The following is an 18,022-nucleotide window of genomic DNA, read 5'->3' as shown; positions in this document are numbered from 1 at the left end:
ACATGCTCTAGATAAATATGTCTCTTCATTTTAATGTTTAATAAGGACAACACAGTTCTTTTGGAACTCTTGACAAATTTACTGAGATTAATAGCACACAAAACTAGTAGTAGTCTGCAGTGATGCTTTAATTAAACATCCCCAGACATTTTTCTACATATTTCTCCAAGGCATGCACCACAGCCTAATAACCAGGCCTATTTCCTCCAGGATGACAGCAGCTCCACTGCTTTAACCATCCAGCTCCCATCGTTTCAAGCATGTGTGTGGGGAAATGCTATATCCTGGTAAACACAAAACTTCTAAAGTGCAGCCATTTTCAACACAAATTGTTATTTAAGACACACTTCCTTTCTGCAATGCAACATTGCTCTTCTATCATTTACTTTCAATACGAATTGCCACCAACAAAAATTCTTCACTTTTCCTTCATGCAGGCAGTCCATTGAAATGTCTACTACTAGTAAAAGGCCCTGAGAGTTGTGCTTGTCTAAATGGAAATAAATACCTCATAATGACTCACTAGCATGATCCACAAAATCCTCTACTAGGGATAACAGGACGTTTCCACTGTGCCTACAGACACTCAAATGCCAGGTGCCTGCATGGGACTACCAATAAAGTTGTCATCAGCAACAAAACATGATGCTGGGTTTGTGACAGATTTCCAGTCCACTGCCAACTGCCTGAAGGAAACAAACTTAATTGCACCCTGGCAATGTACAGACACAGAACGATACCAACTTCTGGCCCCTTCGATCTGTACTGATGTCGATCAGTGACAAGGCCAAACAGGCTCATCTTTCTGCAGCCACTCCTTGACTCGAGCCCTGCAGGCACTGTTTGCACTTGCAAACAGGGACTGCACTTACTGTATTCCTGAATATTGAGCTCTTTTACAGCATGGATGTCACTGAGTTGCGCAATACGAGCTTGGACCTTTGTACGTCCTTCTCGACCAGTCATATCAATCTTTTCAATCATCTGCTGCTGCCTGTCAATCCAATACAGCCAGTTTTCAAACACAGTTAGTCCCACAGGCTGCAAGATATTAGAGTCTTCCAAAATGATCCGGTTAGCACCTGCAGAAGGGAAAGAGTGGTTTAGCTCAAATGAACAGGAATACAATCACAGGTATTTTCTACACTACTCACACCACTATTTTCTACTACTTCTACACTACCAGGTAAATCTACTATAAAAATACAAGCAATCCTGGGTCCTCTGATGCAAGACTGATATGTTTTGCAGATAGATGATCTATATTTTTTTCAGCTTTCATCAAGAAGACAGTTTCTGCACTTCAAATACATTTACTGTCTGGAGTTGGGCACTCAGCTCCATGACCCTATCCAGTCTTTGACTGATATGATGGGAATTGGTAATACTTTTCATTCTTCTACCCTGTTTTTGAGAGATTAACTACTTTGTCTTGGCATACAACAGGGAATAAGATTAGTTACTAGCTTGGGTTGACTAATACAAGATAAAATCCAAGTGAAGACAAAGTAGTTAGTACTTCTCACATGAATGATGAGATTAAGGTAAATGCTTGACTTCTGACTTGCTCATATTCTTTCTTTTCAACTACGTTATCTTCAGAAGGTTTTCACACTAAATTGAGAATGCTCATTTCCTCCTAGTGAAGACTTACTTTCCTCAGTTCCTGTAGCAATCACCAGTGGCAGGCCTTATACCTCTGAAGAGCATCTGCTGACTTTTAAACTAGATTACTTCGCATTAAACATAGTCAAGAGGAACTGTCATGTTTCATGGTTAAGACTCAGTCCCCAGCTATTTTAAAGATATCATTAAAGACTGTTCAAAACCAATGAAGACTTCGTAGCTCATACACAGAATGAAAGTATGTTATTCAAAACCTGAGAGCTCAGGAGTGAGGTTTAATCCATGCTTCCTTTATTTTACATGATATGACATGGGCATTAACTTAAAATATTCTGTAAGGTTTATCAAATTCTGAGCAGAAAATTACTCGCAGACATATGGAATTTGCTTCAATTTTGAAATGCTGAAACAGTATCGCATAGTGTAAACTTAGGCTACAGCTTGAAAATTTACATATAAATCCTGGTGTTTCAGATATTGGGGCTCACAGGTATGCTTAGTTTTCACTTTTACTACAAGAGACAATAGCTTTGCGTATGTTCGTCTACAAAATTTCTACCAAGTTTTTATATTTTGTCCTGTAAAAATATGCTGGCACAACTGAACAGCACAAAAATTCTACCCTGTCTCTACCGTACCCATACAAATGATGTTATGGGGCAAAAGACACATATATTTCATGATTTTATAATTTGAGTAAATTCTATCCCTCTGCTTTATTTAGTAGCAAGAATGTTCTTTTGGCTTGTTGAGAATTTCATCAACAATATGTCAGTGATGATGTCCTACAACTTCAGCTATGAAAAGTGTTTTTATCTCCTTCTCACTAAATGCAGATAGAGCTCAGAAGTTAAGTAACCTTCCAAATATTTAGCAAGTGGTAACATCTAAAGCGGAACACGGAAATTCAAATATTCATCCTAAGATAGACTGGGCTCTCGCCCACCGCTTTGGAACACCACCAGCAATGATGTGATTAAGAAAAGATGTTGATGGATTTTTGAAGGAGGCTATACCCAGACAGATGGAGAAATTAATAGACTGAGTGATGTAAGTCAAACTAAATAACTTCAACCGTCTATTAATCCCCATGAACATGACTCATTGTACGGGGAAAAGGTAAGAAACAGCAACCTGCATCTTGAGGAGAAGAAAAGCTAAGCTGGAAATAGGGAAAAATACAAAGATGACAAGGAGGAATATAGTTAAGACTAAGACCTCGACCTACCCAAATGGAATCTGTACATGCCCTGCTCTGTCATGCTTATGTCAATCAGCACAGCATTTTGCAGTATGCTCCTAAAGCTCTGCAGCTTAAAATAGTCACTCCCTTAAGGTCTTAATCTTTCTTTTTAATATTTGTGACCAAGTGTAACTGACTATTTCTGACTAAACCAAGACACTGAAATCCCTCCTTCCATAAACCAACAATAAAATCCGAAGCTGGCCCATCAGGGTGCTAGTCCCCTTTATTGGGAATGTCAGATGAAAGGGAGATGTGATTAAGAGGAGATTTGTCTCCTGGCATCACCATTCTCTTTCCAGCAATACCTTTTACGAAAAGACTTAAAAACCAATGAAACAAATACAAAAACCAGGGCACACCCACAGCTCATTCTATTTCCACATAAAAATTACTTAATTCCAGAATCATTAGACATTTCCAAATCACACTAATTATTCTGGAATAGAAGAACTAATTTCCAAATAGTTTCCATGGTAGGGAGCTAATTCCAGTCATCTTTTCATAAACAACCCCTTAATCATGTGAAGAATCTGGTTAGCTTCAATCAGATCTCCCATTTGGGCAGCATAACCAAGTCCTAACTGCATGCCTGAAGGACAGGGAGGAAAAGAAGGCCTGCATCACATAAAAGGCATTCTAGCTCTCCTCCTCTTTATGGGCATTGGCATCTACAGAGTTGACAGAGAAAGAGACTGTGCATGTTTTTAAGAAGCTAACATGCAGAAAAATCACTCTGCTGGTCAAAAAAAGCCTATTAATCAGCATTCTTAAGCACAGGAATACATCTCAGCAGTTAGCAATTTATGGTGGCGATTATAGCAATCTATTTGTGGTGCAAATGCTAAAAAGCAAAAGAGGTTTTGGAGTGATTTTTCAAGTTCTTCGAAAATATGGTGAGCTTTTACCACACAACATTGGTGATCCAAGAGTCACATCTTTAGGAAAAAAAGCCAACCCACAAAACACACAAAAAAAACCCCCAAAACCAAAACAACAAAACCACTACAAACAAAATCCAAAGCGGATTCATTAAAACCAGACAGAATCAGAATTTGGACCCATCTCCTCCTCGGGTGTCCTAATTTCTGGCAGATAACACAAACTGAGAGAGTAAGCATGTGTGAGGTTCTGCTGCCCATTACTCATGCAGACCCTGGATCTGGGATAGCCTAGAACATACACCAAGATACACCCTACAACACCTTTTTCAGAATAATTCACTAACACAGGTTATATCCTGTGCTTTAAAACAGTAAGCAATCGGTATACCACAGTTCATTAGTGACCCTTAATCTTTCAGTGACACACCACATGAATCATTGAAAAAAAATTACTATCTTTCTCAGCCTCAATTCCAACCATCTAGAGAAACAGAAATGTTTTCTAAAACAAAAGCTTATTGTAGCAATTAACTAAAAGGCTGAAAATCACAGAGGTGTCAACAGGATTACATGCTCTACTTTCAATGAAGGTATCATCAGTGAAAGATATTACTACAAACTACCATACTCCTGTTCAGTTTTCAACTGATTGCAAAGTGTCCTTATTTCCTTACACATGTATTTGTGCTTCTGACAGGAGAAAACAGCCAGCTGAAGTACAAGGACATGCACTATTCAAACTGGGGACGGACTTGCTGCAGAGGAAGGAGAAATTCTGCCACTGCCCTCCATACACCATCCAGTGGTATATGCCCCCCTCGCTAGCAGCAGCGTGAGGGGGGCATATACCCCATCACCCAACTTTGATGGGTAAGTATGTGCTCAGAACATCCTGTCACTCCCAGCAGCAACATCCAGCCCAATTTGTATCACAACAAATTAATTCTGAAGCCACATGAAACAGCTGAGCTGATCCAGCAGTTTATTTACCAGCTGGATCCAACAAGAGACATCTCAGTTTCTTTTCACCCAACCTTACTACATGATTTCCTCTCTTCTCTTCTCCAGTTCTGGTTGCTTGCTGGACGAATTCAGCTTTCCAAAACAACAGAACACTGTTCTCTATTTCTCTTTTTCTGTATATTATTGTTAGGCTATTGTTTTGCTTATGTGGTTAAGTGAGCTGAATCAACTCACAGAGGAGGTCAGATGAGCAGCATAACCAACCTTAGGGAGCAGGCAAGGAGAATTCCATAGCTGCAAGAGGGAGTTTTTTGTCTTTTGAGAACAGAGAGCTGTTAGATCTCCTCTATCCTTTACATATCATTTCACCCTAAATGACAGGTGCACAAGTGACCTGCACACTTGCTGCTTTAACTCTGCAGGAGAGATTTTTCCACTAACAGGAAACTTTCCTCTGATTGACCGATTAGTGCACCAAAACTGATGCCTTTAAAAACAACCCTCTCCCTCCTCTTCCCAAAACTGCTGCAATTTATTTGTGAACTGACTTTGGGAAACCACACAAAGGTCTTGCAGTGAGAAAAACTGAAGTAAATAGCATGTGTAGCAATTAATAATGCAAATCATAGATAGAGGCATGAGACGGTAAAGGCACACTGCATGAATCATGCACATTCCCTGGCTGGGAATTCAGGGAGTGATTAGAATCACAGTACAGACTGTTTATAGTAGGAAGGAAAAGAAGACACCTTTCCCTGCATTCCCCCACACCCACACCACACAAATGAATCACTGAATTAAAGTGCTACTCTACCTGAAAGGTCACTGCTTTCAATTCTCCGCAGGTCTGAATCAGCCCAGAACAACTTGCCTAGCTGGCTGTCAATAGCTAAGGCTACAGGCTTGCTCAAACCACTGAAGAAAAGGACCTCTCGTTCTGTTCCATCCAATGCTGCTCGCTCAATTTTAGGAGACCTTTCCTGTAGGTTGGTGAAATACATGTATCTGGAATAGGAATGATGAGAGGAAAAAAAGTTTATTGGATCTTTCCACAGTTTTACTATATGACCGAGCCACCTTAACAAATAACGTTTTTATTCTGACAAAGAGAAACCAACCTGCAGCAAGAAAAACAATTTGATTCTCGAGACCTTCAGCCTGAATTTCCCCACATTGTATTTCAACTACATACCCTTTCTCTGGGTTCACCACAATGGCCCTGGGCCTATCTTGATCTCCTTTGAGCACTACTCCCATGGGTCTCCCATCCAGGCGTGTCACATTGATCACATTAGTAGCTTCGCAGGTCCAGTAGATATAGCGACTGTAGATGTCAATGCTCAGGTCATAAGGCTGCATATCTAGGTTCTGATTGGGAACTGGACTTGTCACAACAGTGAGGCTCTACAAAGGAAAGAAAAACAACCAAGAGAAGAGCATTTAATCTGATCTAACATGAGCAATTTTATTTTGGTATGGATGCACCACATCAAACTACTGCTCAGAAAAAGGAGGTGGCCAAAATACTATCATAAAGTAAGGAGATACCCAGATCCAGTTGCCCCACCAACACTTTTGATCAGATATAGACACTTAGTCCTGATGGTCTGTTGTAATTGCAAGCATGTAAGTTGATTGAAGGTGAAAAGACTTTGCAATTTTGACCAGTAAGTCCAAATTGTCTCTATGTTGAAAAGTCAGGGTCAGCTTCCGCATTTCTTCTTGCTTTCTTGACAAGTCTTTGGTTTGGATAGACTCAAACCCAGCACATTTAGCACTCTAAACTGAAATAGATAACCACTAGTTCCAAAGCTGCAGCTGATCACATAAAAACACAGGCAAAGTGAGGCCAGAAAGCACTTGAAATTCCTGCCTCATTCTTCTCCACCACCGCTGTCATCATACTAAGGGGACATACGGATGAATAATAAATGGGAAGGTAACTCTGCCAACAGACAGAAAGGACATCAGCTAGTGTACAACAGTGACTTTAGAGCATTTCCAGCTGACACCTTTCTGCTTCAAAGTTCTTGCCTTCTACTGGGCCAGACGTCTGGAGTTTGTGTGCCTTTCTTTTTTAATTTATTATTTTTTCAAGAAAGAACCTGTTTGTCTCCTGTAGGGAAAGCTGAACCGAACCGACATCTTTCATGGGCTTTTCAAGAAATCTGAAGAGGAGTGATAACTCACAGAACACAGCCTCACATTATCTTTTTGGGAAACTTCGTGCTTTTGAGGTGAGCACCTCCACCCCCTCAACCCCAAATTAAACTTCACCAGAAAATTTGCCTAACTTTATTTAGCTTGTCACCTCTTTGAAAGGGTGTGCCTATGCGTCTTACATTTGTTTATTCTGCTGAAGCTGGCAAAACCCTGGTGCCTTTGACTAGTTTTGGGTGTTAAATTATGTAGATATTCCAAAATTAAAATGGTTGCTATATTAAGAGTTAACATTGAAGGGCCTTCAGCAGGATCCAACTACCACCACACCCACCACTAGAAACCACATTCTCTTGCAAATTAAACTGAATACAGCACCTCTGTGCTGTTCACCTTAATCTTCTGCTCCTCCCCATTCAAAAACTCAGGAAGAAAAAAGTCTGTTTTAAAATGTGAAAATGCGTAATCAGTCATTGCTCACAATTAACCTCACTAAACCTGAATCACCTTTTGCCTTTTGTCCTACTCCACTTTTTCTGCATTCCCCATCGAATGCATTTTCCCAGTCCTGCTACTATCTCTCTTACAGGTCACTAGTCTCCACCTCCTTGCTCAGTGCCTTGGTGGTTGACAGCAACTCTCCTCCTATCTCCACCAGAACCTGGGAGGTTTCAAACACAGCCATGTGCCAGTCCTACCCTCTTCACTTCAGAGTCAATGCCCCTGCACCCTGCTCATCTGCAACTCTTCCTTCTCTCTCTCACACAATCCATTTCTCCCAAGAACCTTGCCTTCCACGTTTTACTTCCCTCAGATAGTGGTTTCCAACAGCCCCCAGCCAAAAACCAGAATTGAACAAATAATGCAACAATATCATCTTTAAGTTGCCCTTAGTTTTCCATGTTTTATTTCTTGCTGTACCTCCCAAATTACTGTCTGAGGACTCCAAAAACTCCAGATGTCACTTGTTTTGCCAAGTGGCAGCTAGTAACCTGCAGGAAGTCCATGTATCTAAATTATTCATGTACAGTCACTCATTGCTGGGTGCAGGGCATGCTTTCCTCATCTTTTAGTAACTCCACCACCCACAGGATACCTGGCTGCCATCTTCCTGTGCCCTCCTGATGATGTTCTGCCGAGAATCGATCCAGTACAGCTGCTTATCCAGGGGGTCGTAATCAATGGCTCGAACATTCCTGAGACTATGGATAGGGAGTATGATATCAGGACTCTGCTGCTCATCTATCACCATGCGATTAATTGCATTCTTCTGACTGAACAACAGGAAGGTTGTAGGAGCTTGATGGGATTAAAAAAAAAGGGAGGGTGAAAGGGTTACACAGCAGTAACATTGGGTATTTGTATGTTCAAAAAAGGTAACTATATATAACCAGACAGTACCTATTATTTCATTCCCCTTCTTCTTTGCCAATGAAGAAAAAAAATCAAGACAAAACATTAAAATCCTAACCTCTGATCAGTTTGGAAAGCCTTCCATACGACCTCTTTTTACTATAAATGTCTGAACATGTATGTGACAGGCAAAGACAATTTTGTGAGTCACAGGACTAATGAATGTGAAGACTTCTGTCAAAATCACCTCAAAAGAAGAATGGTCAACCATGCCTCTCAAAGAACTGCCAATTTTCTTTCCAAAGGGGTTCCAGGGAAATGCAGTTCCACTATCTGAAGTTGAACCTTTTGCTAGGTACCCTTCTACTTGCAGAAGAAGCTGAGCAAAAGCTAGCACTGGTTCCTTATTTTGAGGTCCCAGGGAAGACAGATTGCCATTAGAGTGGTTCAATTCTATTCCGACAAACCCTCTTCCTGCCTGCACTGGAATGGAACAACTAATCCACAGAAAAATCTGTTAGGTGTGTTCAAGCCTGCATTTTGGAAGAAAAATCTGTTCACTCTTCTCAAATTTACATATCTTATTTCCAGGTGCTCATCTGGAAATGCTAACCTGCAATCAGAAAAAAAAACCCAACCCTGATGCTCTGCTCCAGCTGTCCAGATACCCAGCAAAAATTTCCTGGACAAATGATCATTTTTTTTCTTAGAAATATGAAACATGAGAAAATAGGACTTCCCTACCCCATATGGCTGTAGTTTACTGGCTATATCTTACACAGTCAGTGCACAAGGCATTTAATAAATTGTTAGAAAGAAATTATCCCTGTATTACATTACTGGGTCAGGAATCAGAGGAGGTTGTTAAAGCATATTCCCTTTTCACAGCATTCTTTTCAATAATGGTCTGCCTGGAGCCACTGCTGTGCAAGACGGCACAAGAGCCAGCAGCCAGAAATGCAGTCTGCAGCCTCCCTGAAGTTTGTACAATCAATTCTCTATAGCACAAGTCTGGAGAGATTAGCAGTGGGACACTGCACTCATTCAATCCAGCCTGTAAAACAGGTAAGGCAGCACCTGGGAAAGGGGAGTAGGCTAAAGTCTTCCAGAGAACATCATCACCTTGCTTTGTTATTTTATGCATACGCTTTGAACATTTATTCAGGCTGCTGGAAAAAAGTAAAAGGAGGGGAAGAGTTTCCTTGGTAACTAACCCTCAGTCCTAACATCCTGTAACAATCAGGCCTAATTTGCTTTCTGGAAAACCTGTGTTTCCCCTCCAAGCATTTCTCCAGTAATTCAAGCCTCCTTCTACTTAGCTCTAAACTGTAGAAGCAAGCACAAAAAAGGCAAAGCAAAGTTTATATGAATGTGTGCAGCAAAATATTAGATTCAGAAAACATCAGCATTCTTACCAAGCAGTTAAGTGAGAACTGGAAAGGGGAAAAAAGCTTAAGATGAAACAGTGCAGGTAAACATATCATCATAAGCACCCAAAATTCTTTCCACTTTTCTCCAAAGGCACCCTCTCACTGTCTGAAATTGCCTGGCTTCCAACTTTGAATTGATGGCTCATTATAAAAAGCAACAGCAGAATTTCCCCCCTTGAGTTCCCACATCTCTGAAACAGTACCAAATTCAGAAATCCTTTCCCAGTTTTCATCATGCTCCCTCCCAGTGTTCACATATTTAAACTGTATTTTTGGCAGGCAAATGGAGTACAATCTCCCCGGTAACACTGCCTTCAAACTCTGTGACACATGGTAGGTCTGATGAAATCTGTTATCCTTCCCACACTTCTGAGCAGTGTGTCCTTCCCATAATTAAAAGAATCTATGCCCACATGAGCAGAGTAATCTGGAAGGGAGGAACTGGCCTCTAGACAGGGCTTAGGCTATTAATAACGTTCAGGAGTACATAAGCAAGTAAAACAGGCAAGAGGAAGTTAAAACGATTCATGCTCCAATTACAGTGGCCAAGAAAAAAATTAAATTATATGCAGAGATGCCCAAGTCTCCAATTACCTACAAATGAGAAGTTGGAAAGTTCCCAGGTCTGACCATGGCAGAAGGAAAACTCCTAATACCTCATGAACGGCCCTGAACTGTACTGCTGGGAATTGATTCTATTTGCTTACAACGCATTTTTCTGTATTTTATTCCTTCCTTTGTTTCCAAGAGCATTTTCACAAGAAAACATGACCTTTGATCATTTTGCTACTTATTCTCTGCTGGAAGTCAAATTCCTCCACCTACAAAATCACAGTCATCATCAGATTGGTGCCAGCATGTCTTGTAACTCACAGGAAGGTGTGAGCATGTCAGAGTGCAATAACCCAGTTGTCATGTAAGCGCCCCTTCTAATAACAAAAGGAAAGGAGGAGTACAGTAAACATAGGGGAGTGGAAAAGCCGAGTTTTCTGAAGACCAAGATTCTAAAAAAAATGCCATGAGGTGGCATTCATGGAACAAGCTGCCCTGCTTTTGGCTTTAAAACAACAGTTGGATGTCTCTACTCAAGCATAATGTGGATGAGATACAATCTGTCTCTCTGCACCATGAATCTCTTCACCCACTGACTAATCTGAATGACACCAGTGGAAATCAGCCATCCAGCATGGCTGCCAAAATTATGAGCTTCACTGGCAGCCAGTTATTGAGAGATGGATAAATTATTTGGTTAGAAACTAATTACACGCAGCCTGAGGGGCCTTGCGGTTCATATTCTGCACAACAATAAAGAAAAATGGGGCTAGGCTGCACTAAGATCAGAAATCTGAAGTGCTGGGGAGGCTGTGGAGCCATTCTCTCCTCACTGAGGAAGAAACACTTTTAGGGGAATGAGAGTGGCCCACCTCAGCATCTCATCAGCCAGCAAACATACAGAATTAAATCTTCATCATTCAAAGGCTACACAAAGTCCAGAGAATAGACCAAAGCATCACATATCCTTTAAGTCGGGCAATATTAGAAACAAATAAGCCTATAAACAAGCAAGCAAGCACTTGAGAAGGGTTTGACAGATACAAAACCAAAAGCATTTTGAGCTTTCCTGTTACACAGATTTAGCTGAGTCACTGTAATGGTTCACTAACAGCCACTCTTATTTTACAGGGATACTGGTAGATTGCAGGACTAATTTTTTTTTTTGTGCTTTCAGTATCTTATATTCTCTTAAAAGTCAGTAGGATTTTAGTGTTGGAAAATCATATCTTAAAAGGCATCTTTTTATTGAGATCTTTATCTAGCCATATATCCTGTTTCCTATAGAGGAAGGGAAGCTAAGGAACCAAAAATATTTCAGGTACATGTTTAACATTAAAGGTCAAAACTAGTTTTAACTTGGCCTATTGGCAAACAAGCTTCACTGCCTCACATAAAACCAAAACTCTTCTTTCCTCCAAGTACATAGCTTGCATCTGCTACTAAACATATCTGCTTCTCTGTTTTATCTTCATTCATTATGGCTTACCACTACAAGTCCTGTTGTCAGAGTTCAAGGAATAGTGAGCTGGGCAGCCACAGACAAAACCACTGACAGGGACTGCCAAGCACAGGTGAGAGCAGTGACCGCTGCTAGAGGCACATTCATTCCAGCCTGCCTGCCTGGAGGAATGGAAGACCAAGATGTCCATAACGTAATCCAAATGCCCTTGGATGATAGTGCGGTTCTGGCCACTGGTCTTGTTGGCTCGTTCAATGCTACGCCGGCTCCAGTCTGTCCAGTAGATGTAATCCTGATACTGAGTCAAGCCAAATGGATGAGGCAAATCATCAGCTATAATCTCACGGTCAAGGCCTGTTTCCAAATGGAAGGGAGAGAAAAAGCAGAATTAAATGGGGACAAACACTATGCTGTTTCATGTTGTTGGACGTGTCCCCGGAACAGAAAGGTTAAACATACATAGTTTAAAGTTACTACTTCATTATTACAAAAGTAAATTATAAAGTAATGTACAATATTGAAAAGACCATCCTGAAGTCTTAGACCCTGTCACAGAAATGTGCTAATCCTGCTTGCGATTCACAGAAGAGAATGTATTTTTCTAGAGAAAAAAAGTCTGTTTTGAAAATGATCAGGGTTCTTAAAGACTCTGTCCTTTTTCTCCTCCCTGAAGCAAACAGAATGCCTCTGAAGGAGATGCAGGATTCTGACACTCTAGTCCTGGTTCAGCATCTCTCACACCACATTTGGGTCTCTGCCTGCTGTATGCAGAGAGAATTGTTATGAGCTTAATAAAATTCTCCACTGTATTATGAGAAAAATTAAATACACAGCATTAAACTAACCTGTCTCTGGAATGCAGTAACAGGAAGGAGCAGTCAGAAACTCAAGGTAGGAAACAGTCAATTGTGTATGCCATGGAAATGTTAAAAGGCGTTAAGGAGAGGGCATGGCGGGGGGCAAGGACAAATGATTTCAATCGTGTTATTTCAACCACTTCCTTACCACAGAACGTCCTGCTGTCTAGTCACAGAAAATGAATAGGAGATTATGAAGCAAGAAGCCATTCCCTTTTTGCACTGAGAAGATGAGGATGAACAGCCCTGCACTCTGCTGTACCAAGCCACGAGCATAGGGAAGATGAAATTCCTATGCCATGTCCAGTTCCATGGTACACACGGGAATGCTGAGCCAGCATCAACAGCACACCAAAATACAGGAAAAGCTGAAGAAAAGCTGTTATATTACATATAATTCCTATAATGCATTTTCCTGGTTTTAGCTTTTTCTAGCTTTGTTCCACTATTGCAAATGTTTAAAGTAAACTAACTCCTTTAGCCTTAACTATTGGCTAGTGATGACACTAATCTAAATAATTTGGCACACAACAAGGCACTCCACTCTTTCAGGTGCCAAGAAGTTAAAAAAAGACACTTTGCAAATCTGAGAGGGCTTGTGTCCTCAGTATACTACCCCAGGACAATGAAAGAATAAAATATTCCATATCCATTTACCTGTAATGCTGAGTTTATAAAACCATCACACAGACCCCAGCATGAGAGTGAGCCTTTCCCCTCCTCAACAACTAGTAGTAGCCAGAAAAAGTTCCTTAGTGTACAGGATTCCTGAGGGGGGGTGGAGGGCGGAAAATTGTATTAAATTACATGGTGAAAAATGTCCAATTAGCTGTTGTTATCTTGGCTTTCTCTCTACCTTCCTACAGATGATGAAGTGTTTGTTATGTATTTGCCAGTGCTCTTCAGAGCAGCAAAACAAGGCCCTCCAAAACACTGAAAGTTGACAGCTTTGTCCTACATATAACAGAAAACATGTACAGCTTGTAGAATTTTAATTTTGTGAGGAACTGTATCACCTACAAGAAAATCGAGGTCTCGCTAAATACTGTGTTGCATGAACATCAATTATAGAAGCAAATGTTAAAGGCGTGTGAGTTTGGAAAAAACTACTTTTGTCTTCAGATGTGTATCTCTGCATTATTTAAGCAATAATTTGCCACAGGGAACTGCAAAAAGGCAGCAGCATCCCCATGATGCAGACCAGGGCTCTGGGGCTTACCTAGCATGTTGGAAGATTCTATCAAGTTGGTATCGAGGTCGGTCCAGTACAGTCGTCTTTTAGCATAATCAATAGTTAGGCCATTAGCACGTCCCACATTGGGTACCAAAGTAGTCCGCTCACTGCCATCCATAGCAGCTCGATCAATCTTTGGCTTACCACCCCATTCAGTCCAGTACATAAACCTTATTAAAAAGGGGGGGGGGAAAAATCACATTTATTCCAAAGGAGAACTCAAGGGGAGAAACACAACAAAAATCCTTAGAAAGAATAGGAGAGAAACAAGAGCTGTAAATTCAAGCATTTATTAAGCCCATTACATTAAATGTTTTTTCCAAATACAAGCAAGGAAATGAGTCAAGTTTCCTCAAAATGCTTCCAACATTTTTTTTTTCCACTTGGAGGTGGATTTTCATCAGCAAGTTCCATATGAAAGAACTTCAATCTTAACTAATCCATGCACATCAGTTAAGAGGTAAAAGGTTGGCAGTTGGGCACATTCATTTATACCTGGTTATTTAGCAAAATATTTTTTATGACGTTTGGCTTCTGTTTCTATTCAGTTGTCCATCAAATGAAGGAATACAGAAAGGTAGGTATGCAGGGTACTTTTGTTAATAGGTGCCCCTGCTCAGCTCCACACAACTAAGTCAATCAGCTATGTAACAGTGTGTTATGTTTCAGCCAAGGGCAGAATAACACAAAACCATATGGCATTTCCACTGGAGCAAAAGTACAAACTATCACACACTCACAGGCCAGTTTATGCCTCATTTGGCAGAAGCACAGACTTGTACACTTCCTTTAGGCACTGCAGAGTGGGCTGTATATTTGACATGTGGTGGCTAGTTAGTCACTACTTCCAAAATGTAAAGCCAACACCATTTTAAAAACAAGTGAGATGTAGCTAGCCAATGCTTACACCTTTCTGCTTTAATACCGCTAGTAATAAACACCTGTAAAATGCTTTCAATTTCAACCAACCACACATGGGGAAGGATGCTTCAGAAACTGTCGATCAAGGGGGAGCTATTCTTTAGACACCAGGAATATCTGCACATTTTTCTTCAAAATTTTGCAAGTTGTACTCAGCATGGACCTGTTCAAATTGCCCCCATGGTAGCAATGCCATGAGAACTTCCATATAAAGTATGACGACATAGCTCAGCTGTACAACAAAAACAGGAGTTTGGACTCAAAACTGAAGTCTCTTTTTTCCTAGTCTGTGGTGGAGAGACAAAGCACTGAATTAAAATAATCCTTGGAAAAATCATAGAATCATAGAACGGTTTGGCTTGGAAGGGACATTAAAGCTCCTCCAGTTCCAATCCCCCTGCCATGGGCAGGGACACCTCTCACTAGACAGGTTGCTCAAGGCCCTGTCCAACCTGGCCTTGAACACTGCCAGGGATGGGGCATTCACAAGTTCCTTGGGCAGCCCTTTCCAATGTGTCCTGGGTTCAGCTACAGCAGTCATTTTTTCTCCTTCTTAGTAGCTGGTGCAGTGCTGTGGTTTCGACTTTAGTCTGGGAACAACGCTGATAACACACCGATGTTTTTAGTTCTTGCTAAGTAATGTTTACTTCAGCCAAGGACTTTCTCAGTCTCATGCTTTGCCAGGGAGGAGGGGAAGCCGGGAGGAAGCAGAGACAGGACACCTGACCCAAACTAGCCAAAGGGGTATTCCATACCACAGCACGTCATGCCCAGTATATAAACCGGGGGGGTTAGCTGGAAGGCCAGATCGCTGCTCGGGTCGGGCTGGGTATCGGTTGGCGGGTGGTGAGCAATTGTATCCTCTCCCCTTGTTATTTCCCTTATCGTTATCATTATTGGTGGTAGCAGTAGTGGTTTTGTATTATACCTTAGTTATTGGACTGCTCTAATCTCAACCCGTGGGAGTTACATTCTTCCGATTCTCCTCTCCATCCCTCCGAGAGCGGGGGGAGGAAGAAAGGGGAGGAGTGAGCAAGCGGCTGCATGGTTCAGAGTTACCAGCTGGGCTTAAACCACGACACAGTGTTTCACGACTCTCACAGCTCACAGTAAAGAACTTCCTTATATCTAACCTGAACTTCCCCTGTTTAAGTTTTAACCCATTACCCTTTGTCTGATCACTACAGTCCCTGATGAAAAATATAACCCTATTCCCTGTTGAAGAAAACAACGTTATTCCTGGTGTAAAACTAGAGTAACTGGATCTAACAATCTGATGGTCTCAGATGCCCTCTGATGTACTTGTCCAGACAACCCCTGGCATGTCAGGGCTGAAGCCCACCTCTGTGTCCCAGTGCGGCAGAACTCAATTTCACTAAGCACTGCAACAGTTGCCACCACCTTGTTCAGATGAAGCAGGAGGAGTGTGTTCAGAGTTCTCTGCATTGCTGTAACTCCTGCAGTGTCACTGGAAACTGTGATAATTTCATAACACTCGAAAATGAAGTTCCCTCATTTGTAAAATAATAATAATACAGTGTTGGTAAAACCTCAAAAAGGTTTTGCAGTAATTAATGTCAAATGAGCATTTCATGGTAGAAGAGCTATTTCAGAAGCTAAATAAATAGTTTTGCCTTGCCAAGCCCCGCTCCTCCCTCCCTCCCCCTGCTTAGTGCCCTACTTTGCTACTATATTTGAACCCAACTGAGAAGTTTCTTCTCAGGAAATCCTGCATTCTGGGGATAGGTGGGTATAATTGTTTCCACTCGTTCACTGTGCTTGCTTCTCTTGACCATACCAACTAAAAAGGCTCCCTTATCTGAAGAAACAAACACCTTCCTTATTCTCAGAAAATAAGCTTCACTCCCCCATGCTCCAATTAAATCATTTAATACCTTTATTGGACCCTAACTTGTGATAAAAAGGATCCTCATTTTTAAAAGGATAAATATTTTCTTTTCAATGCTATAGTCCTTTTCCAATTAATGAATTCCATAAACCTAAAGCTACTTTGATTCTGTGGTTAATTAAAAAACTAAATATAAATCCCTTTTTAATGAGCTGCTCTGATTTTTTTTTTTAGTCTTCTTAATGATTATTCAGGACATTAGGAGCATATTCCTCCAGCCCTCATACTTTAAATTACCAGGTTGTATTCCCCAGCTCAGTTCTCTCAAGATTTACATGCAGTGCCTAACTAACATGCCCTAGAGGAAGTATTACAATGTTGTTTTTCACCATTCATAAACATAAAATTAAATCAGCAAGTTACCCCTCAGCAGGGTCCAATGCCAATGCCCGGGGACTGTCGAGATCTTTCCACACCAGCACTTGGCGATGCTGCCCGTCCAGTTTTGACACTTCTATACGATTTGTTCCGGTATCAGCCCAATACAAGTTCTTCCCCAACCAATCTACAGCCATCCCTTCTGGGTAATCCAAGCCAAACTCCACAACATGTTCCAGTGCGCTGCCATTCATAAATGCTCTGCTGATGGTCTGCAGGGATACAAAGATACACAGGCAAATTAGAAATTTTACCAGTCTGTCATTGGGCTGGTCGCTTTCTTTGTTGCATTTTAAACACTTTCAGATTTTAGGCATCTCATAGGAAAGACGATCTTACAATATGCTACTTATTTGCAAGGCGAACAATGCTGCTATTCAGAGGTAATGATTTACTGTACTCTATGAATGTATTCTGTGTCAATTACAATAGTGTTTCACTGGGGAAATACATGGATAACTAGTCTGGTTCAATTAAGCAGTCTACATGCCAAAGTGACCTTAATAACTCAGTGCCAGCTTCGAGGGGGAAATATTCTGGCTCTCCCAGGACTATACAAAAGCATCGATGTTATAGCATGGAGCATTATTTAAAGCAGCCTAATGAAAAAGCTCAGGACAGAACAGCAAATAGAATAAAACAATCTAACAACCGATCAGCTCACTAGCACAAGTTCTTCAATACTGATGGTTTAATTTAATTTCACTAAGTATAATTTCTTCTTGGTCTTTATTCAAAAGACTTCTTTTAACTCTTGCCATCGTGGATCAGCCTGTGATAACAAATACAGCCAGAATTACATTTTAATAAACATCAGAGTTTAGACATTCCCTGATTTACTATGACCACTTATAAGCCTGAAAGTAAAGAAATAATGTTAGAATGGTATAAAATTCTTTTTGGCAAACATGGGCTTCCTTTCTGTGTCCTTAATATTCCCCTCCACACAGACTCTTCATACCCATAACCCATCAGAAGTTAACACAAAGACCAATAGTTTGTTTACTTCCCAGTTTGGATGCTACCTGCTAATTATGCCAGTTTGTGACA

At 40.9% G+C, this 18,022-nt stretch overlaps 1 protein-coding gene across 1 annotated transcript in view; it reads right to left on the bottom strand.

Moving 5' to 3' along the window:
* The window catches only part of LRP6 (LDL receptor related protein 6), a 131,848-nt gene that overhangs the window by 17,051 nt on the left and 96,775 nt on the right, over positions 1 to 18,022 (bottom strand). Inside the window, exons 10-16 of the mRNA XM_030479714.2 lie at positions 16,958 to 17,184; positions 13,750 to 13,934; positions 11,701 to 12,027; positions 7,973 to 8,175; positions 5,909 to 6,120; positions 5,531 to 5,721; positions 873 to 1,082 (exon numbers count right to left, since the gene is read on the bottom strand). Of these exons, the coding sequence (XP_030335574.1) occupies positions 873 to 1,082; positions 5,531 to 5,721; positions 5,909 to 6,120; positions 7,973 to 8,175; positions 11,701 to 12,027; positions 13,750 to 13,934; positions 16,958 to 17,184 (1,555 nt within the window). The remainder of the gene's footprint in view (positions 1 to 872; positions 1,083 to 5,530; positions 5,722 to 5,908; positions 6,121 to 7,972; positions 8,176 to 11,700; positions 12,028 to 13,749; positions 13,935 to 16,957; positions 17,185 to 18,022) is intronic.

Source organism: Strigops habroptila, chromosome 3, assembly GCF_004027225.2.
Source record: "Strigops habroptila isolate Jane chromosome 3, bStrHab1.2.pri, whole genome shotgun sequence".
NCBI lineage: Eukaryota > Metazoa > Chordata > Aves > Psittaciformes > Psittacidae > Strigops > Strigops habroptila.
Note: the sequence above shows the minus strand (reverse complement) of the source record. Positions and strands in the feature narration are given on the sequence as shown.